A 23,912-nucleotide genomic window follows, 5' to 3' on the forward strand; every position below is an offset into this window, starting at 1 on the left:
AAAATTAAATTTTTATTGGTACTATTATTATTATTATCATTATTATTATTATTATTATTGGACTAATCATAAGTTTCATTAATACAGTGAATGTCACTGCAGACTCAGAACTTCACAAAAGTCAAACCTCTGTCATGGGAAAAATTTGCTGTGCACTTAACAACTTTAAGGACTTTTTTTTTTTAAGTTTAGATTATGAAACAATTAGAAATGTGGATGTTGCAATCAGTTGTTGACAAATTATGTTATGTCTAAATTTTGACCTTCAATGCTGCTTGAATAACACAACAGCAGCATTAGCACATAAACTAAGTTGGTAGTTGTTAGGCAGGTGGTCATAATGCATCATGCCTGGTCGGGTCAGTTGTTAAAGTGCACATCTAGATGTGTCAGCACAAATAGCGCAATAGTAATGATGGCAACTGCTGTGTCGCCAAAATTCAAACAGGAATTACGTGAGGAGCTGGAAAGTTTCCGTTTTAAAATCTTCTGTGGAAGAGAGTGTGTGTGTATGTGTGTGTCTGCTCTGTTGGGTATTTGTTGTCAGCGTTTTTCTCAGATCATGACCTCAATTATGCCTGTCTTTTCTTTGTCTGAGTGCAGACTTTGCAGATGAAATGAGATTCTCTTTTAGAAATTATGCTCAAACACCACAGACTGTCGGTTGATATGTGAGCATCCCAGCACAGTAATAATCATGTTCAGTCAAGGCATTCACTGACCTTGTCATCAAGCTTTCTCCAAGATGTACAACGCTGCTGTTCTGAAGTGAGTATATTAAGCGGCGGTGCGAGGGTGGGGTGGGCGTTGGCGTTTCCTTGTTTGTTTGTTTTCTCCAGCCTTGTACCATAAGTGTTAGAGGATAGATGAGCATGAAAATCCAGTGCTGAAGATTTGTGTCTGCTTTCCTGTGGCTCAGGTTTAGGCTCATCACTGCCAGGCCAGTGAAATGCCAAAGTGTCATTAAGCCATTCTTGGATGCCTCACATTGCTCACTGTGACATTTAACTCACAGTGTGGTTTTTCATCAGCCCAAACCAAAGACAGGCTTCATATTAATTTCTATTTCTGCCACTGTATTGTATGTCTGTATGTCTGGATATACAGCAGTATTGTCAGGCTTTCCTAAGGTTTCATTCAGTCGCTTCTATTTTTTTTTTTTTTTTGGGGGGGGGGGGGGGGGGGGTGATGATTATAGAAGACCAAACCACATTTTCTAAAGTAAACTCCAACCCTCTTTGAAGAACAGAAAATGTCTTGTTACGATACACAGCGCTCATTGTGACGTGCACAGGAGAGTTTGGCATTGTTGGGTTGTCATAGCTACAGGTCTGCAATCTTCTCTGAATTATAAAGCCTATGCTTAAAGGGCATTTTAATCCAGTGAGTAATCTTTAAAAATCATTCCTTAAAAGCAGACTCTGTCCTTTCACTACTTTTTTTCTGTACTTTTTGTTTATTATGTTTTTAGACAGTTTTGCTCTTTTGTAATCTTGCCTCTGTACACCAGGGCAGTGAATTTTCAGCTGTCAGCAAGACTTTCAGCTTGAATTTAAGGGGTTTAACAAACGTTCTGGATTAACTGTTTAGGGATTACAGCCATTTTTGTACATAGACCCCATTTGTAGATGCTCAAATATTATTGGAAAGTTGACTGGCAAGCAGTTTCATGGTCATAGCAGGTGAGGCATCTTCCCTTGGCATTTCATTACAAATTAAGCAGATTAAAGATTGTTGATTCCAGATGCTGACCTTGCATTTGATTCCTTTTTACTGGAACTCATAAGCTGAGATCCAAAGAGATGTTGATAAAAGTAAAGAAAACCATTATTAGGCTGAAAACCTCAAATAAACCTATCAGAGAGATACCAAAAACTAAGAGTGATCAAATGAAAAATGTGGGCCATTATTAAAAAGAATGAATACACTAGAGAGAGACATCAAAACCACTGAAAGACCACAAAAAATCACTATAGTGCATGATGGCAGAATTATTTCCATGATTAAGAATAACAACTTCACAACATCTGAGTTAAGAAAACTGTTGAGGAGTTAAACATAACATTAACATCTGCACTCTATATTGTCCTGTCTTCCTTCTCTCCCCCGAACCGGTCACATCAGATGGCTGCCCCTCCCTGAGCCTGGTTCTGCCAGAGGTTTCTTCCTGTTAAAAGGGAGTTTTTCCTTCCCACTGTCGCCAAAGTGCTTGCTCATAGGGGTCATATGATTGTTGGGTTTTTCTCTATATGTACTATTGTAGGGTCCACCTTACAGTATGTGATTTGGCGCTGTATAAAATTTGATTGAATATACAGAGGGTTGACATCAAGTTGCAAACCACTGGTTACACTCAAAAATAAGAAGGTCAGATTAAACTTTGCTGAACAAAATAGCCTGAAAAGAAATAAATCTTTTAACAGATGAAGCCAAGATCAGCATCCGCAGAATGATGGGAAAAGAAAAGTAAGAAGGAGAAAAACAAATGAAGAAATGTGGTGTACCACATTATCTGTCTGACATGGAGTAGGCAGTATTAAGGGATAGTTGCCTAGGATAAATGTATTTATAAATGTATAAATCAGGATAAATTCTGAAGCTGTATTGCTCAGATTTGGAAAAATACTACACCGAAAGAATACTGCAGAGGAAACTACAACAGAAACTTTCTCAAAGCAAAGAAATGCCCAAGTCAGTCATCTGATCTCAGCCTAGCAGAGCATCCTTTTCAGTTACTGAAAACCTGAAGGCAGCCACAGACCTAGCAGAGAATCTCAAGGGAGGAAACACAGAAACATGGAGATTGTAGCCTGAAAAGGATTTCTGTCTAAATAATAAAAAATTGTAATACTTAAAATAATATTACTTTGTCCAACTATAGTTCTGACTGTAATTCATAAACAGTTAAAATCCTCAAAAGTATCCACTTAAATCACATCTTGATTGTTTGATTTAAAATCCTCTGTGGTGGTGTACAGAGGGAATACTACAAAAGTCTTTCATTATCCAAAAACGTAGGCAGTGTATTTTGTTTCTTCTTCTTTTACTGTTTTTTTTTTCTTTCTAGTTACTGTCTGCATTGGAAAAGAAGCAAACTGTCTTTGTGTGTGTGTGTGTGTGTGTGTGTGTGTGTGTGTGTGTGTGTGTGTGTGTGTGTGTGTGTGTGTGTGTGTGTGAACACAGTGCGTCTACTGCACTTTGGTCATGCAGATATCATTTTCATTGCACCTGATTTCCTGCAGGGTCTGCTCATACAGTGTCATCAGATTTTGACCTTAGAAGTATAGACAAACACAGTCTGCTTAAGCTCCTTATTAAGCATACCTATCAAACATTCACAGTGCTTTTGGGGAGTATAGGTCACGATTTGCAACTGAAAACTGGTCAGGCAGCAGTAACCTCAAACAGGCAAAAGCAGATCAGACATGTCCAACATTCAGGGGGAATTTTGGACCACTTTTCCTTGCCAAACTGCCTCAGCTCAGCCACACTCTCTGGTGTGAATGGCTGACTTGAGGTCATTCCACAACATCTCCAAAAGGCACAGTTAATTCCCTCCTGCCATCTATTGGCAACCCCTCCATACCCAGAGGTAGCAAAAACAACTCAAAGTCCTTTCTCCCTTCCCTCTGGGATGATGTTATCATTTTGGTATACATTGGCCCGTTTACACCATTTATGTGGTGCTGTGTTTTCAACTTTCAACCTTATCTACAAAATATTTTCTCAGTACTGCTGTGTGTGAGCTGCCAAGGTGCTCTTTGGTAAACCTTAGGCATGCAGTGTTGTTTGTTTTTAGAGTGTGCCAGTTTTCTAAAGTCATGGGCAACATGCCAGTTCAATAACTTCATGAACAGAGATTTTAACCAGCTCCAAAGATTCATTTTAGCCTTTAGCAGTTACTCTCTGGTTTTGTTTGTTCTTTTTGTTGTTTTTGTTTCTCGCATTTTCATTTTTCTTCCTTTCTCCCTCTGATTTAGCATTCTGCCAGTGCCTTTGGGTCACCTTAGCTGGGCATTGGCTGCCTGGCACAGCACTCAATCATTTCCATTAGGAGAATTTGTTAAACTCTACACTGACAAATACCTGACCTCTTTGAGGTGACTGTCTAAAAAATTTCCAGCTTTATGCAAATCAACAGTTTTTTGTCCTGAGATCTGATTTACATGAGCAGACGCTTCTTGTGAATAGCAAAATGCAGATACTTTTTGCAGCCTACACTATGAATATCGCACTGATTCATACACTATGATAAAGACTGTAATTTATGGGTCATTAGTTCATATGCATCATTGTGTGTATGTGTATATATATAATATTATATTGTTTACAGTGGTTCACACAGATTACACTAATCTTACTTTCTTCACTCTTTTTTTTTAAAGTTTAATTCGAATAATTCAGGATTTTCTTTGGTCGCCGCACTGCTCTATTTTCTTTACAATGATATAAACCAGTAAAGTCAAAGATGTATGATATTAGTGCTGAAATGATTATATCTGTAAGCTCAGCCTGCACAGGTTGTTTACCGAGCAGGTGTGTTCAGTCATTGTTTACTCTCAAGAGTAGCATAGTTGACTCCAACCTTGTTCATCCTTTTACGATCATTTTGCTGCCGGCCAAGCCGACTTTTAAACTTGATCGTAGCACTACCACCGTGAGTCATTGCAGTTCTCATCTCTGCAGAGCTAAAACCTCAAATTCAGGTACAGGATGAACTTTGCTTAGTTGGGACATGTTGTCACTATCACTTAGAGATTTTGATCGAGTCCCATTGTGTGGCCGTTTGTATATCATTTCCTTGCATCGTATTGACTAAGATTGACTGTGTTTTGTGGCAGGCATGGAAAATGTACCTGGCTTGGGGGTATTTGGTAATTAAATTATCAGGGGAAAATATGAATATATATATTCAATCAGTGGCCGTTGTTGAAGCTGTGGATCTAATAATAGAGTTACTACTGCAATAACATGGATCAGAATCTGGATGGCTTGTTAGGTCACAACAACCCTTTTCTTGAGGTTGTCTGCCACAGTACTTTTGTATATATTTCAATACAGCAATTCACACAAAATGCATTATTTACTTGGTCAAAAGTATTTACCTATTACTATAGCATTCATTGCCATGGCGTTTTTTCTCTGTACATTATTTGTTGGTGGTGGATATCAGATTGAAAGTTTTTTTGTTTTGTTTTTTTAATCCAGAGTGTTAGTCATGTTTTCTTTGCAGCAAATCAAAATGGTGCGAGATTTCATTAGTATGTAGATTCCTACCTGCTGAGACTCTCTTATTGTATGTTTCTTCGAATTGCAGCTGTCAGGCTCTTGTTAGATAATTTAAAAGAGCAGAACAAAGTTATTTATTGAAAACAATGCACATCTCCCCAAATCTCTCCCACTTTCCCAGTCCTCATCATGTGTTGATGCAACACAGTGAGTATGCACCTTTTGAAAACTCCAAACAAATAGGTATTGTTACACTAGCCTTTATTATATTTGAAATCAGGTACCTTATTGAAATAATCAAACTATGAGTATTTATTAAGAACAAAAACAGTCCACTTGCATCAGAAATATTAAAAAGTTGAAGTAGAAAAGCTTTGAATGTCTCCTGTTACACCCCACAATGAGACTGTAGAGCCAAAATGTTTACACCTTGTTATAATTCACTGGGCAGAATTTATGAGGATGTTTTACTGATTACTAATTTGCTTTGTATGATAAATTATTTACTTTGTGGCAGCTCACTGTTTTGTCTCAAAGCCTCAGTCACATAGGTCTAGAAACCAATTGGTTGCTGTGGCCTAACGATTGATTTCACAGTGACTCCCAGTACCCTCAAACGACCACTCACAGCAGGTTGATTCAACAGGAGGAATACTTGTTTTTCCCTAGCAACCAGTAGTTGTCAGGCAGTCGTCCATATTCCTGTCTGACTGATTGATATACATACATATCAACTGACAGATAGCTAGAACAGATACATTCTTTGTTTGTTTTGCATATTCCTGAATCCAAATCATTTGCTGAGATAGAAGCAGAAATACTACATTAATAAACTGATGTCTTTCCATCAAAAGTTAGAAGCTAAAATCAAAGCAAAATTAGCTAAAATCCAAAATAGCCTAGGAAAGTAGAAAAATAAACAAAATTTGATGGTTTTCTGGCTTTGACCCCACATATTTTCAGGGGGATTCAAGTCAGGCTTTGTACAGACATGTTAGTCACTTTTGTCTTCTGGAGGTAGTTCTTTACCAGGAGGGACATTTGTTTTGGGTCGCCATCATTTTAGGAGGCAAAGGAGAAACCCAGACCCGGTTTTGCTGCTGACTCCTCAACATTTTCTTTTCAAATCTTCACATAACCTCCTTTATCCATGATCCCTTCCACCTTGATGAGATTCCCAGTTCCACACGTATTGACACATTCCCACGGCATAATACTCCCACCACCGTGTTTCACTGTGGGGACGGTGTTCTTTGGGTTGTATGCCTCTCCCTTCTTTCTCCAAATATAAACAACATCTCTGCGGCCTAAGAGATCTAGTTTCCTCTCATCTGACCAAAGGACACACTTCCAGTATCTTTCTTCAGGCTGTCTTTAGCATACTTGGTCATTCTGACCTAAAGCTGTCTCCTTTTGCAGATATGGATGGGGTTTTTTTGGTCTGCAACCTGGCAGTCCAATCCTGTGCTGTATTCTAGTGATTGTCTTCTTTGAGACTACAATACAACTTGGCTGAGTCACTCACTGCTGTCTTGGCAGTTGTTCTAGGGTCTTTAGACACATCTCTCACTAGTTTCTTTTTTCCAAAGTCTTTGAAATCTTTCACTTCCTACCTCTGCCAGGCGTGTTCTGTACTGTGTGGCTTTCTTTGAATTTCTTGATGACAGCTCTGACTCCAGTTCTTGACACTTGAAAGCGCTGTGATAACTATGTATATCCATCTCCGGCTTTGTGAGCATCAACAATTCTTTTTCTCAAATCTAAACTGATTTCTTCTGTTGAGGTTTTTATACTGTGTGCAAATTCAAAGGTAACCCTCAGTTTTCACTTAATTTTATAAGTTTTTGACCAGTTAGCACATTATTGAATAACAGTGGTTTATGGTTTGGTCAGTGGTCAGTTTTTCAGGGGGCTAAAATTGACCCAGGGATTTTTTTTCTGAAATAAATCTGTTATTGTGTGCATATAGAAATCATTTATGCTTTCTAAAGAAAACTTGTATGTTTATAATTGCTATGTTAAAAATTCCTTCCTCGTTAAAAAAGTACTTGGGGAAATGTTTGACAGAAACTTCCATTGGGGGGGCTAATAAGTTTGTCCTCATATTTAATTCTACAATCTGTGGTGGACCATTTCTTTGTCTCTGTGAAGTAAAAGTGTAATAATTACCATGTAAATGAGCATAAAATAGAAATTATTAAACTGTAGCACACATACTTGAAAATTGCAAGTTCTTAGGATGTTAAGCAGAAGCACTTAGTTAATATTCACTGTTTAAATAATAACGCTGTAATTTACCAACAGTAGGTAAACCGCAAAGTTTTTGCATTGTCCTTTTACAAAGAAAAAAACCAGGAGAATAAAAAAATCTTTTAAATCGCTTCTGAGCTAACAGAACACCCATAGTCTGCAGCCCTGAGTTATTACTCTGGGGTGGGCCATAGATTGTTCATCTGACCAGTTTTAGTGAGCTGCTTTCAAGCATTTTATTTCATGGTTGGCAGCACTTTGGCATTTAACCTACTGGTCATGCAGTTGGCTCTTTTTATCCTGCACAGTGTGCTGAAATTCCTAGATAATGTGGTTAGTATTTCTCCTCAGTTTAATTTGCATATCAGTGAACAGAAGTAGCAGACTACAAATGAACTCTCATCATCAAGACAATATTTTTGTTTGTTAGTCTTTTTAAAGGAGTTGGTCAAAACTCTTGGCACCCTCAGTTTTCCCCACTTTATACTTAAAATGTATTTCAGGGATTCTGGGAATTGTATAACATTTGGTCACTGTTGCAGAGCAGAGTTCAGCCTCCTGCAGCCATGCCTCAGGCTGGGTGCTTTAATGAACCTATTTGGCAGTTCAGGTAGAAACTGGCAAAGGACCAGATTCTGGCCACTACTGCTGCTCATCTGTGGCGCTGTAATATAGTTTATATGGAAATTCATAATGGTAGTTTGGGCTCATTTTATAGGAAGACATTAAGCACTAATCGAGAGGGGATTTATTTAATGAAAGCTTGTTGGTGCGATTTAAATAAATATCCAACTTGACACAATTGTTTTTCTTTCTCTTGTGTTATTTCATTACAGTAACTTTTGCAAAATCATTATTCCATAAATTCTCTGACCGCATACACTGCTGTTTTCTCACTCTTTATCTCATCTCCTCTTATAGTCTCGGGAGCCTCTGTCACTGGTTGACCTGAAAGCAGAAGTATCTCCCAGGATCTCAGCGGAGGACTTAATTGACCTTTGTGAGCTGTCATTGTCCGGGTCCTCCAAAAGGAACAAAACTGGCAAGCCCAAAATTGTTGCAGTCGATATCCGCACTGCGGAAGAGTATCCTTACCATTTTTGTGCAGCTGGGAAATCAGTCGGTGCTGTCTCTCAACAGTTTTAACATGTAAATATTCCACTGCTGTTATTCAGTGTCAAACGTATACCACACTGGTTCTAGTAAAGGCAGATTTCAAGTACTTTAGTTCATGGCTGACTCCTGCAAAAGCTCTGATTCATGCATCTGTTTAACACCACACACTGAATAAATGAACTCAAAAGCAACCACAAATAAGCTGATGCAAATTAAAAGCAAAAGTTGGTTTATTGGCAACTGAGAGTGGCAAGGTGATTGGAGAATACTTCCCGCTGGCAGCTGAAGAGCCGTGGGAGAGGGTGTGCAGGAAGCTTGGGTGACTGGAGATGGGGTTGTCTTGGAAATGTAAAAACACTGAGAGTTAGCAGGGTCTGCGATCTGGTAGAGTGCCAGAGATGCCAGGTATTTTCAAAGGCATGATGACATAAGGTGCAGCTGGTTAGGGCGGTTTTCATCACACCTGTCTGTGCTTCTCTACAATGATGAAGACACTCAGCACAATACACAGGGGAAGAAAAGAAAGAAAGTGCAAATCCAGGAGTCATGATAGTTCAGCCTGACCCAGAATGTGATGTTGAGGGGGAGTCGGAGGGTTTGGCAGAGCCCAGTGTGACAGCATCTTTGAATTTACACAGGGTGTAATTTCAAATTATTTAATACCTGTACCTCGAACAGTGACCTGCTTTCTGTGCCATGTTGATAAATGTAAGATTCAGTTCCTACGTGAATGATATGCAAAAGACTTTGAATTTGTGACATAAAGAAACATTTTGTCTTTCTCTGTTCAGTGACTTGGATATTTTGGTTACCTATTTATGTGGTGGCAGTGCTTTGCTTTTCCTTTTTTTAATGAAACCACAGGCAAAGAGATTAAAACAGCTTGGTCTCCATCAGTTGGAGTTCATCCAGGCTCTGCAACATTCAGCTGGCCCCCTGAAATTCCTCCAAACTGCCCCACCATATCCAGAAGTGACGAGCTATTAAAGCAGCAGAGTTTAGTTTAAGTAAAATGCATTCATCTGGCCTTTTGGCTACATGATCATTTCCACTTTATTAGCTCATCTGGCCTAAGCACTGATGGGTTTATGCCATGGCAAGGCCTCTCTCCATCAGTCCACATTTCACGACAATCACTACTCCTATACTGTTGATCATAATTGAGTTAAACTCACATGCAGTGATCATCCATTAAGTCTTCACCTGAATTGTAGTCAAAGCCTTGTTAGCAGCCTTGAGGAGCAATACGGAACAATGATGGATTGTGAGCTGGATGACCTACTGACATTCAGATGTTCCCTGAAGTTCTTACTTAAGTAGTAGATTTGATTTTTTTTTTCCTGAAAGGATGTGCAGCAGCTAGAATGATTAAGGATAGAGATGGAAATTTGTTAACAAGTGAAGTAGGTGTATTGATAAGATTGAAGGAGTACTTTAAGGAGCTCATGAATAAAGAACATTACAGAGAGAGGAGGACAGATGAAGCACAGGAAGTGCAGAGGATTAGTAAGGAGGAAGTGAGGCTAGGTATGAAGAGGGTGAAGAATGGTTTACACGGAGGAGGGTAGTGAATACAGTGGACAAAAGATGTTGAATATTGAGCTGTCAGGCAACACGGAAAGAGGAAGACCACAGAGAAGTCTGACAAAAGAATTTAGAAGGGATAGGGTAAGATGGAGGCAGATGATCTGCTGTGCCGTACCCTAAGGGGAGCAGCAGAAGATATTTTAGGTATTTTGCACAATAGATTGTTTACTCTGGTTAATGTTGTATGTCACATTTTATGTGAAAATTCTCTTCCTTCTTAAGCTATAATCATTTTACAGACCCACTGGGCTAAATGGAAAAGAAAGCTGAAACCTGGGTTGTTTCTTTCATGAAAAGTTGATGTTTTAGAGATGCAGCCTTTTCCCAGAACAGCAGCCGTATCCATGGCCTTGATGTGCATAAATGCGCGCAGTCGTCTATATAAAACATCCCCGGTAGATTAAAAATGAAGCTTGTCACAATCAATACCCTCTTTTTCTATTTTTTTGTTTTGTTTTGTTTTTTTTGCTCTGAATATAATTACAGAATTGCATAAAGGCATTCATTTTGCTGTTACAGGATGCAGTACAATAGACACAGAAATCCTTAAACACAGAAAATTCAAAGCACCAGAAAGAGTGAGGCTCAAAGGTTCAGCTCATCAGTGGAATGGCTGATTGGCTAAGGGGTTAAAGAGCCATTAATCAATAAGGATTAGTGGCAAGATTAGAGATTTTGAAATGGCAGTTTCTGTGACAAAATGTCTTCTCTGGAGCATACTGATAGGCTCCACAGCCCAGCTCACATGGTCAAAAGGGATTTGGCCACTTTACAGGATTTGGCAAACCTTTTTCACCTCTGTTATGGTCTTTGGCAAACCCTTTTTGTGTGTTTTTGTAGTTGCAAAAAGAAGTGTGTTAAGCATTAGACAGTCCTGGTACGGTTTGATTTGGTAAACGTAGTAACGTATTGCAACAAAGCTAATGCACTCAGAAATAGGTCGTTCTCTGGTTTTCAAGAAGTTATTCAGTATATCAATCTGGGGTTGTTCAATATCACTTTGCCAAAGACTCTCACTGAGGGACCTTTCCTCTGTTTTTTTTTTTCTTCTTTTTATATCCTTATTATTACGTTTCTTTTTTATTTCTCTCATTTTTCGCCCTCTGTATTCTTCACATCCTCTTCGCTTTTCCACACCTCTCCATTAAAGTTTGTCTTACATATGATTTGTACTAAAAGTCAGCCTGATCAGAATTATAACAAGCACTCACTGAACTTACGCAATATTGTTATGTACTGGTGTATCTGCTGTTTTTCAGTAATACAGCGACTCCCATGAAATGACACACAAGCACACACACTACACACAAACACATTTTTGGCCTTGCTTCTTCGCCATTATTCCTTAACTCCTCTAAATTCAGCTTCAACAGAGGCCACATTTCTGGAAGCATCAACATTCCCTTCAACACGACTTTTGGTCCGGAAAATGAGGTGGTGCAGTGTCCCGCTGCAGGAGGCCTCCAGAGCTATAGAGGGCGTGTCATTGTGGTCATCAGCCACAACATGAAGAGTGCAGCTATGGTGAGAAAGCAGTCATCCACGTATATGTGTGCAGCACCTCAGTATGTGAAGTATTTTTACATGAAGAAAATATGAATTAACACAGAAGCATAATGTTTCAAGGGCTGAAATCACTATTGACTTTTCTGGTTATTCAATTCAGTTTTATTTGTACAGTGCCAAATCACAACAACAGTCACCTCAAGGCGCTTACAATACAATAATACAGAGAAACCCCAATAATCAGATGACCCCTGTGAGCAACCACCTTGGTGACAGTGGGAAGGAAAAACTCCCTTTTAACAGAAAGAAACCTCCAGCAAAACCAGGCTCAGGGAGGGGCGGCCATCTACCGTGACTGGTTTGAGGTGAGGGGAGGGAGACAAGACAGAAGACATGCTGTGGAAGAGAGCCAGAGATAAATTATAACTCATAATTAAATGCAGAGTGGTGAATAACACATGGCAAGTGAAAAGGGATGAGAGAAAGAGTGCATCATGGGAAGCCCCAGCAGCCTAAGTCTATTGCAGTGTAACTAAGGAGGGTCATCTGACCCAGCCCTAACTATATGCTTTGTCAAAAAGAAAAGTCTTACGCCTAATGTTAAAAGCAGAGAGGACATCTGACTCCTGAATCCAAGTTGGGAGCTGGCTCCACAGAAGATGGGCCTGAAAGCTGTAGGCTCTGCCTCTCATGCTACGAAGAGCTCTATTGGTATGATATGTTATTATGAGTTCTTTAAGATAAGATGGGGTCTGATCTTGGTCAAAAACATCTCTAAGATTCCTCACAGTGTTATTGGAGGCCAAGGTAATATCATCCAGAGTAGGTATTTGGTTAAACACCATATATCTAAGATTTTGGGGGCTGAGTACAATCATGTCTGTTTTATCTCAATTTAGAAGCAGAAAATTAGAGGTCATCCAGGTCTTTATGTCTGTGTGTGTGTCTCTGGCTTTATAGAAAGATAACACTGGGTATGATCTGCATAGCAGTGAAAATGTATGCTATGCCTTCTAATGGTACCGCCTAGGGGAAGCAGGTAAAATGTAAACAGAACTGGTCCATCCAAAAAAACATTCAAAAAGTTTAACTTTTGTCTCGTCAGTCCAGAGAGTATTTTCAATAATATGTCAATTTGTTTGATGATCTGAAACATGTAAGTGTGACAAATATGCAAACCACTGCAGGTGCAAATGTGACTGCAAATGGTTGGTCTGTCCCTCTGTATTAGCCCTTGTGACAGACTCAGAACCTGTCCAAGGTGCACCCCACATCTCACCCTAACCTAGCTGGGATAGGCTCCAGCCCTCCGTGACCCAGATAAGGATAAACAAAAGAGAATGGATGGATAGATGGATTCAAACCACTGCAGCACAGTAGCTTTGATATCTACAGCGTGCTCTAATTGCTGTAATAAAATGTTATAGTCAGCAATGTCAAATGCTGCACTGAGGTCTAGTAGAAAAACCACAGAGATGAGTCCACTGTCAGAGACTATAAGATGATCATTTGTAACTTTCACTAAAGCTGTTTCTATACTGTGATGAGCTCTGGATCCCGACTGAAACCCTTCAAATAAATCGTTCCTCTGCAGATGATCAGTTAGTGGTTTTCTAACTATTCTTTTAAGAAGTTTTGAGGTAAAAGTGTATAGATCCTTATGTATAACTGTTAGGTTATAATGGGGATAGACTAGTAACGGTCTTGTCCTTGCAACAAAAACAAATAAACAAACAAACAAAAAGGTAACTAACTATATTCATGGTTTTCATGGCCATGAAAATGGCTATCACCAGGAGTCAGAAAAAGTCCTGAGCTTAAACTTTAATTTAGTGGTGGATGAAATTAATTTGTCCTTAACTGTTTGCGACCCTCCTTGACTTCTAAGTGGATCTAATTTCTCATTAGTTTGTGCAATAAAGGTAACCAATTACAACATTTATCAATTTCTTTCTGTCCTTCACACATTACAATAACCTGTGAATTGTGATGGATTGTGAGTGAGATGAGCTACTACATCGCTAACATTATGGTCCAGTTTTTATTTTTTTAAAAACTGCTTTCTGGAACTGATGCAAGCATTTTGACAACTTGTTTTTATTCATAGGAGCATTTAATTGAGCATATATTTAATAAGATAAAACAATCAATCTTCTGTTTCATGACTACTAAAAATGTATACTTAGTCTTGTCGATATTAAATATTTTGTGAAGGCAATAATCTTTAAATTCAGGTCTCTGTCTTGTAAAACTCAGCCATCTGTTATATAAAGCCACACTGAGTTTATTGGTCTGGCGTACAGTGTAATAAATAGTTCATTGGAACATTTTGAACATTAGCAGATTATATTTTACATAAATCACCATCTGATATTTCAGTGAACAAAAATAAATTTGCTCACTTCAGCATAACACAAGAGAGAACTACACTGATCATTGTACATTCTCCTTTCATGCTCTTCTTGGAATAAATTAGCCAAGCTGGCATTTATAAACTCAGCAGGGATAGTGCTTCAGGCAAAATCCCAATTTAGAAAAGATGTCCCCCTTCCATATGTTAGAAAGTGAAAAAGAAATAGTTCTTATTAACTGAGAAGACAATCCTGCATTTTCTTTATTAAAGGGAAGCATCAGAACTTTGTTACAAAGTGGAAAGAATTCATCCAGAGACAGAGGCTGCTGCGTTTAACCTTTTAATGGTCCACATAATCAGTAAACAGTCATGTGGCTGTGGCTTTATCCCTGTCGTGTTTTACATGGTGATAATCATGTTCTTTCATTTCAAGCCAAGTATCAAACATAATGTTTTTTTGTCATTATCATCATATATATGATTTGACAATTATTCATGTGACAGGATCACCTGAAAATTTTAAGTAGGAGGTTTTAAGAAGAGCTGTTTTCGAAGAATTTAATGATTTAATGTCAGAGACACACTACTCCAGTCAATCCTAGACATAAGAAAACCATAAGGCCTTTGAATCACCTAGGTCATGAAATGAAATTATCAAAATTTTATTTATTTACCATTTTACTGTGGTTAATAATTTGGTTAGAATAAGGTCAACCCCAGTTCAGCGGGTATCAGGTTTTTTTTAATAATTGCATGAGTAGCAGAGGAAGAGGTTTTGCAATCATATTCCCCTCCTTGGTTTCACCATGTAACTTACACAACAGGGGTTCAATGAGAAGTCACAGAGCAGTAAGAAATGTTTTATTCTAACTGCCTAACTTAAAAATGTACTGAATTAGTCCATTTTTATGTTAAGGCGTAATCCTGCAGTCTGATGTGTAAATTTATGCTGAGCTTGTCTCAGAGAGGTTGGTAAACCAATTTTACATTGGAGTATCTTAATGTAGTGGATTTGCCTTTTATAGCTACAGAGAAACTAGAACTACTTAAATCCTAAATATTAGTAATACAGCAGACAGAAAAAGTTGAACAAAACCAATAAATCTGAAGTGTTTAGTATTCACAGTTTTTGATGGGAACTTTCTCTTTTTTTCTGCAGTTTGCTGCACATCTAGTGAAGATGAGTTTTCCACGTGTTTGTATCCTGGACGGAGGGATCAACAAGCTGAAGCCCACCGGGCTCCTGACTGTCCCTTCCCCGCAGATCTGAGCCTCTGCCTTAGCTTGACTTTAAAATAAAGGGAAAATGAAAAGATTGTAAATAGTACTTTGAGCTGACACTGAAGTAAAAAAGGAAATCTGTGAACAAGCATCACCATTGCATTTGGACTTTTTTATATAATCTAATTGTTAATTGTTGCAAAATGACTAACTGTATTGAAATGATCTGCTTTTTTTTTTTTTTTTTTTTTTTTCTCTCATTTTGGTTTCATGATCATGCTCACAGAGCCATTATTTGGTTATTGTTCTGGCTTATTAAACAAGAATAACTGACTAACAAGGTCATGATCCCATGTAGAAGTGCATTACACAGACTGAAAAAATGTGCTTAAAAATGTGCTGGCGCCCTAAACCAGCCTTTATCAAAACTTGCTTTTTTAGAGCAGCTGCTACAGTATGTAGTGTAGTAGTTTACACTAATAATTCAGCTGCCTGTGATCACTGTGTTTGTGTGAGAAACAATAAAAAGACACACACAACAGTTTTGCAGTTACTTATTAATGAATTTTCTTCATATTTTTCTACGTTCATTTGACCGGTGCTGTGCAAAAGCCTTGAGCCCCCCCCTTATTTATTTGTATTTTGCAACCAAACAGCAAGACTTCTAATGTTTTTAAGTGATGAGCAATAGTTCTCTATGCTTTCTGAAGGTCATTTTAAAGTTTTTCTTTGGCCATTGACTGGTTTTCCACTCATTTTCAGTGCAATTCTTGTACCTGATAAATTTCAGAAGAATGTTTTTTGTTTGTTAAGCCATTTAAACTGAAAAAGGCACCTAACTTAAAGTTTTACAGACAGAAAATCGCATTTAATACCAACAAAGGTGTTTCCAAATGGCTTCAAATTAGCAAAACATTTGGCAGATATCAGCATGGTGTGACGTGTTTCCAAAAGCCCTTCAGGAAACTGGAGAACAAAAACAGAAGTGACTGGCCAAAAAAAACACAACAGTTACCAGTATCTGATTTATCCTGAATAAGATAGACGTCATTATTTGCACAACTTTATCTAGAATTTCATCACAACACATGATTGATGCAACTGACTGGACACTCCCACTGATTTGTGTGAATAAAAAGAAAAATTTGAGGGACAAATTCTGACAGAGTAGTTTCTCTAACCTAATTTCTTCATCTCAAGGTAAGAGATGTTTTCACAGGATTTCAGTCAGAAATTATGGGTCATTTAGCATAATGAGTTAAAATAATTGTTTACATTGTCCTTTTCACTATAATGCAATAATTTTAAATGTTTACATTTACAAATCAGTGCTAAGAATAATTATAATTCTCCCCCTACCAGGATTTGAACACATTCAAGAGGGAAAATGGTGCGGTATAAAGTGACCGTATTCACTGGAAATTGCCTTAATTCCACTACTCTTAACAATGTCTTCATTAAGCTGGTGGGCACAGATGGGGAGAGTGATCGCAAGTGGCTCATGGGCTTGAAAGGGGCTTCATCCTTCGTCAGAGGAGCCGTATGTCTGATATATGCATCTTCATGATTATGTTTTTCAGGTTTTCTATATGAGATGATACACAAACAAAATCGTTGTTTTTTTTTGTTTGTTTTTTTTGGGGTTTTTTTTTGCCAGTCCCGTTTGGCTCTTTTGCCATCAGAATTGTTGTCTAAAGGCGAAGAAAGATGCCCAACGGATTTACTTTACCAAATTGACCATCCCAGCCTTGCCGTAATGGTCCATTTGATTCACCTTTTATTATTTATTTTATTTTCACTTGCTGAATCCAGGACAGACTTGATTGGGGGAAAGAAAGGGGAGAAAGAAAGGGGGAAAGAAAAACAACAAACAAAACAAGAGGGAGGGGGAAAATGGGCAAAAAACAAAAACCAACAAAATAAGCAGACAAAAAATACATATATTGATCACCTGGATCACCTGTTGAGAAAGAAAAAAGAAAACAAGCAGAAGAAAACAAGAGTAACAGAATAAACAACATCACAATGATATATGGGAATATGACAGTAAATACTAAATATTAAACATTATTGTGCAGCACGTAAGATCGACAGCGCACAGTGTGCTTTGAGGTAGGAGCCAAAAAGGGTGTAGTTTGTGTGTGTGATCACCTGTGTGTACACCTGTGAGCATGGACGCGCTTGTTTTTAAAAGGTTCCATCATGTAATGATCTGCTAGAGGGTGTGGGGGGCCATAGCCCCGTCCTCCAGGGCATGAAGCAGGTATGGAGGAGATCAAAACTCCAGACATCCAGAGGCCCCCTAAATCGTTTTTGTGGAAATAAGGGGATCACTAACTGTGACTTACAACAACAGCTATAAGTTCATCTATCACCATGAAGATGGTCAAAGCAAACAGTTCACTTCATGGACCACAGTAAATTATAAGAGGAATTGTATGCTGGAGTGTTGAAGCTCAGCACAAACTGCTATATCATTTCTTTAGGTATCAAAGTTTAAGGTGTTCTGCTCCACTTCCCTTGGAAATCTTGTGCTGATAGAGTTAGACAAAAAGTCTCTCCCACTGTTCCCGGAGGACGCTTGGTTTTGTGCCAAGGTGGAAGTGAAATCCCCTGAAGGAGACATCTACAGCTTTCCCATCTACTGCTGGATCACTGATAGCAAGGTGCACCGCTTCAGGGATGGAAAAGGTTTGGGAAACTGTGCTCATCTTAAATCTTGTTCAAACCATTGAAGATGTAAAACAAAGTTTGTAATGAGGCTGAAGCAATTTCCTAATACAGTATATACCATATTTACAAGAACAACTTGAAACCATTTTTTCTTATTTAGCTCTGAGAGTCTTTGAAGACAACCATCATCTTGGCAGGTACAGTCGGCAGCAGGAGATTCAGCAGCGAGAGGAAGACTATCGGTGAGAATTCAGAGCTTATACACGTTTTAGCTTTACAGCTCCTGAAACTGGAATACAAATCCTCTCCAGTTATAGCTGAATATCCTAATACTAATGATATTTAAGCTTAAAATTAAGCATGACAGCATATTCTTTGTCTGCTGGAATTAATGAAAAGAAATTAAACTATTGCATATGTTGCACATAAAAAGTATATCATGTCTTACTGTAATTAACATCCTCATCACTCTGCTGTTTCTGTGTTTCCTCAGCTGGGATGCATATGCAGAGAAAATACCTCACTCCATGAAGGCAGAAAACCCATTTTCACTCCCGTATGAGGTTCAGTTCTCCTTCACCAAAACTACAGAGTTTCTCTACACTGCTTCCACAGGGTGAAGTTCTGTTATACATATTTTTCTCTTTACTTATCAAAAGTATATTAAATATCATAATGAAGTAAGATGAATGTGTTTCAGACTGACTGAGCTGAAGCTGAAGGGACTGGATAACTGTAAGAAGAAATGGGATAATATTGACAGCATCAATCGAGTGTTTTGCTGCAAAAAGACTGAAATATCAGGTACTGTACTAACATCATATCATAGTAATGTGTACTTAACTCTTACCCTAAAATTTTCCCTATACCAGTATACCAGGTAGATTTTACTGAATGATGAACTGTAAATCATGAAGGTAAATGTTTCTTTTAAACAGAATATGTTCAGGAACACTGGAAAGAGGATGCTTTCTTTGGCTACCAGTTTCTAAATGGTGTCAACCCCATTTTGATCCAGTGTTGTACAACCCTGCCCAGTAACTTCCCTGTAACTGATGACATGGTCTTTCCCCATGGCCAGTGCAGCCTGGCAGATGAAATGAAGGTGATCATCTGAATTCTTTATAATAAATGCACATTTTTCCACAACCCACTGTCATTGTTGCACTTTTTACTGCACTGTTGTGTCTGCACTGTCTTGTGTCTGGTCTTTCTTTGTTTTGTTTTTGGGGTTTTTTGGCAATTTTTGCAAACTTGTACTTTATGTAGTCCTGTGTTGCTTGTCTGTTGTATGTTTTATGTAGCACCGTGGTCTTGAAAGAACGTTATCTCGTTTTACTGTGTACTCTACCACTGCACGTGGCTGAAATGACAATGAAGCCACCCGACTTAGATTGACTTGATGTTTTTTCAAATAATTGTACTTGTACAGTCACTGACTAAATGTTATATCCACACTGATGCAATATCCTGAACTTTTAAACAGAAAGGGAACATATTCCTGTGTGACTACAAGCATCTGGATGGGGTGAAAACAAACACCATCAATGGGAAGAAGCAGTACTTGATGGCTCCTCTCGTCCTGCTCCACAAAGCTCCTGATAATAAGCTAATGCCGATTGCAATTCAGGTAATTCATAATAATTAACACGGTTGTTTCTGTCCTTGATAGTCTCCACTTTACCATTGCACTCTTCACTTTTGTGCAGAAAAATACCTAATATCCATATCATCGGCGTAACTTTGTGCTTAACATTGGGGGGGGGGGGGGGGGGGGGGGGGGGTGTCGAGATCTCTGTCTAAATAAATAAATACATCTGGGTAAATTCCCAGATGATTAAACATGCAACTATTTTCCTGGTAATACCTGAAATGAGTAAAGAAAATCAACAGCCTATTTATGCAAGATAATTCATAATATTATTGGGGGGGTTATATTGGTTGGGTCTGATTATTGGGGGGATCATAACCCCCCTGGAAATTACGCCCCTGATCCATATCGCCACTCCTCAAAAGCTGTGTCGCTGTACCGCTCCACCATTTTACTCCTCCCTCACAGGGAGGGAAATTGTAGCATGAGTGCAGGGAGAATTAAAAACACACGTTCATTTGATGTTTTTGTTCTTTCTACCTTAATAACTTTTGTAATTCAAATAATTACATAATTATAACATTAACGTGTAACATTACTGCATTGCTAAAAACACTCATATGATTACACTACTGTGTAGGTTACTGTGCAACCTAATTTTTTCCCCTTCCTGAGTCATAACCTTGTGGAAATGTTTAACCCACATTGCTGAGACCAGAGTCTGACATATAAATATATCAAATAGGTTTAATTTATAAACCCCAAAAGTCACAACAGCCAAGCAGTAGGTGTCATATTTACGTAGCATACAGAGATAATACAACTCAAAACACGCTAATATGGCCTACTCCGCCCTGTCCTTCTGTAGCTGAAGCAGAATCCATCAGATGACAATCCAATCTTTCTTCCTACTGATTCTGAGTACGACTGGTTGATCGCCAAGACTTTTGTGAGAAGTGCAGATTTCAATCACCATCAGCTCAATGCTCACCTGCTGCGCACGCATTTGCTGGCCGAGGTTTTTGCAGTGTCACTGCTGCGCAACATGCCCATGGTGCATCCTCTGTACAAGGTAACTGAAGTTTGCTGAAACTCAGTGTTTTCTCTCATACATCACGTCACCACACGCACTGTTTACTTGAACTCTTCCTATAATTTCTTTCTTAAATTATTATTTAAACATTCTTTTTTTTAACCGTAGATTTTTAAATTTAAAATCTGTAAATTTTGTAAATTTCTTTATTGTAGTTTAATGGTTGGTCATTGCACAGCAATAAGTATTTCGCTACATGTTGTAACTTGTATGATTATGTGTGTGATGAATAAAATTTGAATTTAAAAATGGATTTAAATAATGTTGAAAGCATATGACTCTCTTATCAATGTGTCCACAGAGGACCATTGATTGTGCAACAGCGTACCTCAGCATAATAAATACTAAAGTGTTGCCCCAATCATGTCACTAACAGAGTTCCTGTTTTCCCTCAGCTCCTCAAACCTCACACACGCTACACTCTGCAGATCAACTTCTTAGCTCGACGCCTTCTCATTTCTAAGATTGGCGCTTTCACTCAGGTATGCAAAGAACAGCACACTCACTAGACCTTTACTTAAAGAATGGTTTGTTTTTTTATTTCATGTTTAACATTTGTCTCTAACCAGGAGCTGCTTATTGTGTAGTTTGCAGGGTCAGGTGGAGAGGGCATGTTTACAATCCTGCAGAGGTCTGTGTCCTCATTAACCTACAGCTCCCTCTGTATGCCAGATGACATTGCTGAACGTGGCCTAGAGGCTGTGCCAAACTTCTTCTACAGGGATGATGGCCTAAAAATTTGGGATATCATCCACAGGTACCATTAATATATTTTTCTTTTTATTTCCCATCAAGCTGCTGCAATTCAAAGTTTGTAAATAATGCAAATGCATCTGTTACTTTACCTATGATACTGGGTCAAAATTTTACATATTATTTTTATTTTAGTTACTTTAATCTAAAATTTTCTTTTCAGTTTGGTGTAGCTTCTTTTTGTTTCCAAATTGCTCCTTTCAGTTTATTTTGTTGAAGAACTAGTTTTAGATTTTTATTTCAGTATTGAAAGCAGCTGAATCACAGTAATGTAAGCATCCCAGTATCAATGCACCAAAATGCACCAGTGCCTTCTCAAACTATTGTATTCATTAAGTCAGATCAATAGCAGACAAATACTAAGCCTAAATAGATTTTTTTCTTTCATGTTTATTCTATGTGAGTTCACCAAAATGTTTTGCATGCCTATTTTTTGGTTTAGTTTTAGTTATATATAAAAAAATATATCTATATAAATATTTATGTCAATAGACTTATATTGGTGTATATATATATATATATATACACACACGTTTATATCAGATTTCTACATCTGTCAGCTTTTTGTTCTTCTTTGGTGAAGTAATTTATTTCATATATCATTATGATGACTAGTTGATTGGTTTCATACTCATTAAAATCACTTCAAATGTGTCACTTCCGATAAAATCACTGGAATGTTATTTTCTGTACTCAACAGAAAAAGGCCATAAATATCAGTGATAAGATTGATGCACCTCAATTCAGTTTCTTCAATCCAATATTCCATTATGAAAAATACAGTTTACAGGAAAATAAGAGATAAATCTTTTAATTAGAGCTTTTTGTTATATTGGGGGGATTAAGCAAAGAGGTTGGGCAAAGAAAAAAAGCAAAATTTTAAAAAGAAAAAATCTGGAGCATACAGTTTTTATACAAATCTATAATGAAAATATATTTTACTCAGTGTATTCCCATTTCTCAAAGGTTTGTGCAGGGAATGCTCGGCTACTACTACAAGAGTGACCGTGAGGTCCAGGAGGACTCTGAACTTCAGAAGTGGATTTTGGACATTTTTGAACACGGGTTCCTTTCTCAAGCAGAAACAGGTGGGCTTTAAACAATATTTCAATATTTACGATGATGATGATGATAATGGTGATTTATCCATTATGATTATACTGCAAAAATACGTAACTTTTGTTTGTTCGCCTAAATATATTTAAGTGACGCAGTTATTTTTCTGTGTTTAACAGGAATTCCTCAGACATTTACCAGTGTGACTGAGTTGGTGAAGTTTGTCACCATGGTGATCTTCACCTGCTCAGCCCAGCATGCAGCTGTGAACAGTGGGCAGGTATATAAACCTAATTCTGATTGAAATATTTAAAATGTAAATAAAAACAGAATCATTCATTGATTTGTAGAAAAATATATTAAAAAAAGCTAGGACAAGGCTTTGTGTACAACTCTGACACATTATAGCATCCCCTCTTCTTTTACCAACAGTCCATAAACATCTGGGAACTGAGGAGATCTGAGAGAAGAGTGTCCCATTCTTGTCTGATATATGATTCTAGCTGCTAAACAGTCCAGGGTCTGCTGTGTTAGTTTTTCCTATCATGATGCATCAAATGTGTTTTCAGCTGTTGAAAGGCCTGCACTATGAAGCCATGATCTTCTGATAGATGAAACATCACGATTATTGCACTTTTTAATGAGTTATCTTTTACTTATTGATTAAATGCAGTATGACTATGGTGGCTGGATGCCCAACACTCCCATCTCCCTGCAACTCCCACCACCGACCACAAAAGGGACGACAAGCGAGGCCACGATGTTGACTACCTTCCCTGATGTCAATGTAACAGTTCAGGGCATGGCCACCATGTGGCTGCTCAGCAAGCAGTCCAGTGATTTTGTAAGGAGCAAAGTTTTCATTAAGAATGACAGGAATTATGTTTAAATTCAAGTTTTGTGAAAAAAAAAAATACATATGTATGCAATCATTTTTGGGGGCTAATTTCATAAAAAAAATTTGAATGCTGTTGAAGAAAAACTGAATGTATCATTGTTCTCATCAGGTTCCCCTTGGCCAGTACCCAGAGGACCATTTCACTGAGGAGATTCCCCGCAAGATATTAAAGGATTTTCAGATGGAGCTTGAAGATTTAAGTTTAGTCATCAAAGCCAGAAACAAGCGTTTAGAAGTGCCATACACCTACATGGATCCAGCAGTGGTAGAAAACAGTGTGGCCATTTGAATATTAAAAAACTCAGCTGTGAGATAAAATTCAGTTCCCTCTTCAAATAAAAGCAGCCAAAGAAAGTTCTGACTTTTACTGATGAAATAGCTGAAACAGAACTTAATGCTTCTAATTATTGTATGCTGGTTTGTGAATTTTATCCATCTGCTGTGATGTGTTGTAGATTAGAAACTTAAAACCTCTTCTGATTTTCAATAAAGTGTCCCATCCTTTCAAAAACATGTCAAAGAAAACTGATATTATTGTGAACAAATCATGACCCTTTTTAGTGATTGATTTTTGTTAAAGTCTGTC

General features: G+C 38.0%; 2 protein-coding genes across 3 annotated transcripts in view; both read left to right on the forward strand.

Moving 5' to 3' along the window:
- Positions 1–15,520, forward strand: part of tbck (TBC1 domain containing kinase) — a 45,656-nt gene extending 30,136 nt beyond the window's left edge. For both annotated transcript variants that reach the window (XM_063475247.1, XM_063475248.1), the window contains exons 24-26: positions 8,401–8,564; positions 11,547–11,706; positions 15,201–15,520. In XM_063475247.1, the coding sequence (XP_063331317.1) occupies positions 8,401–8,564; positions 11,547–11,706; positions 15,201–15,311 (435 nt within the window). In that variant the 3' untranslated portion in view covers positions 15,312–15,520. The remainder of the gene's footprint in view (positions 1–8,400; positions 8,565–11,546; positions 11,707–15,200) is intronic.
- A 1,129-nt stretch (positions 15,521–16,649) lies between these two features.
- On the forward strand, positions 16,650–23,704 carry LOC134628548 (hydroperoxide isomerase ALOXE3-like). Its single transcript, XM_063475251.1, has 14 exons — positions 16,650–16,802; positions 17,749–17,953; positions 18,096–18,177; positions 18,429–18,551; positions 18,636–18,739; positions 18,874–19,040; positions 19,422–19,565; positions 20,395–20,598; positions 21,015–21,101; positions 21,207–21,376; positions 22,339–22,460; positions 22,608–22,708; positions 23,102–23,272; positions 23,436–23,704. Exons 1-14 carry the CDS (start codon positions 16,650–16,652, stop codon positions 23,613–23,615), a joined length of 2,013 nt encoding a protein of 670 aa, XP_063331321.1. The 3' UTR covers positions 23,616–23,704.
- The last annotated feature ends 208 nt before the right edge of the window (positions 23,705–23,912 follow it).

This window comes from Pelmatolapia mariae, linkage group LG6 (genome assembly GCF_036321145.2).
Source record: "Pelmatolapia mariae isolate MD_Pm_ZW linkage group LG6, Pm_UMD_F_2, whole genome shotgun sequence".
NCBI lineage: Eukaryota > Metazoa > Chordata > Actinopteri > Cichliformes > Cichlidae > Pelmatolapia > Pelmatolapia mariae.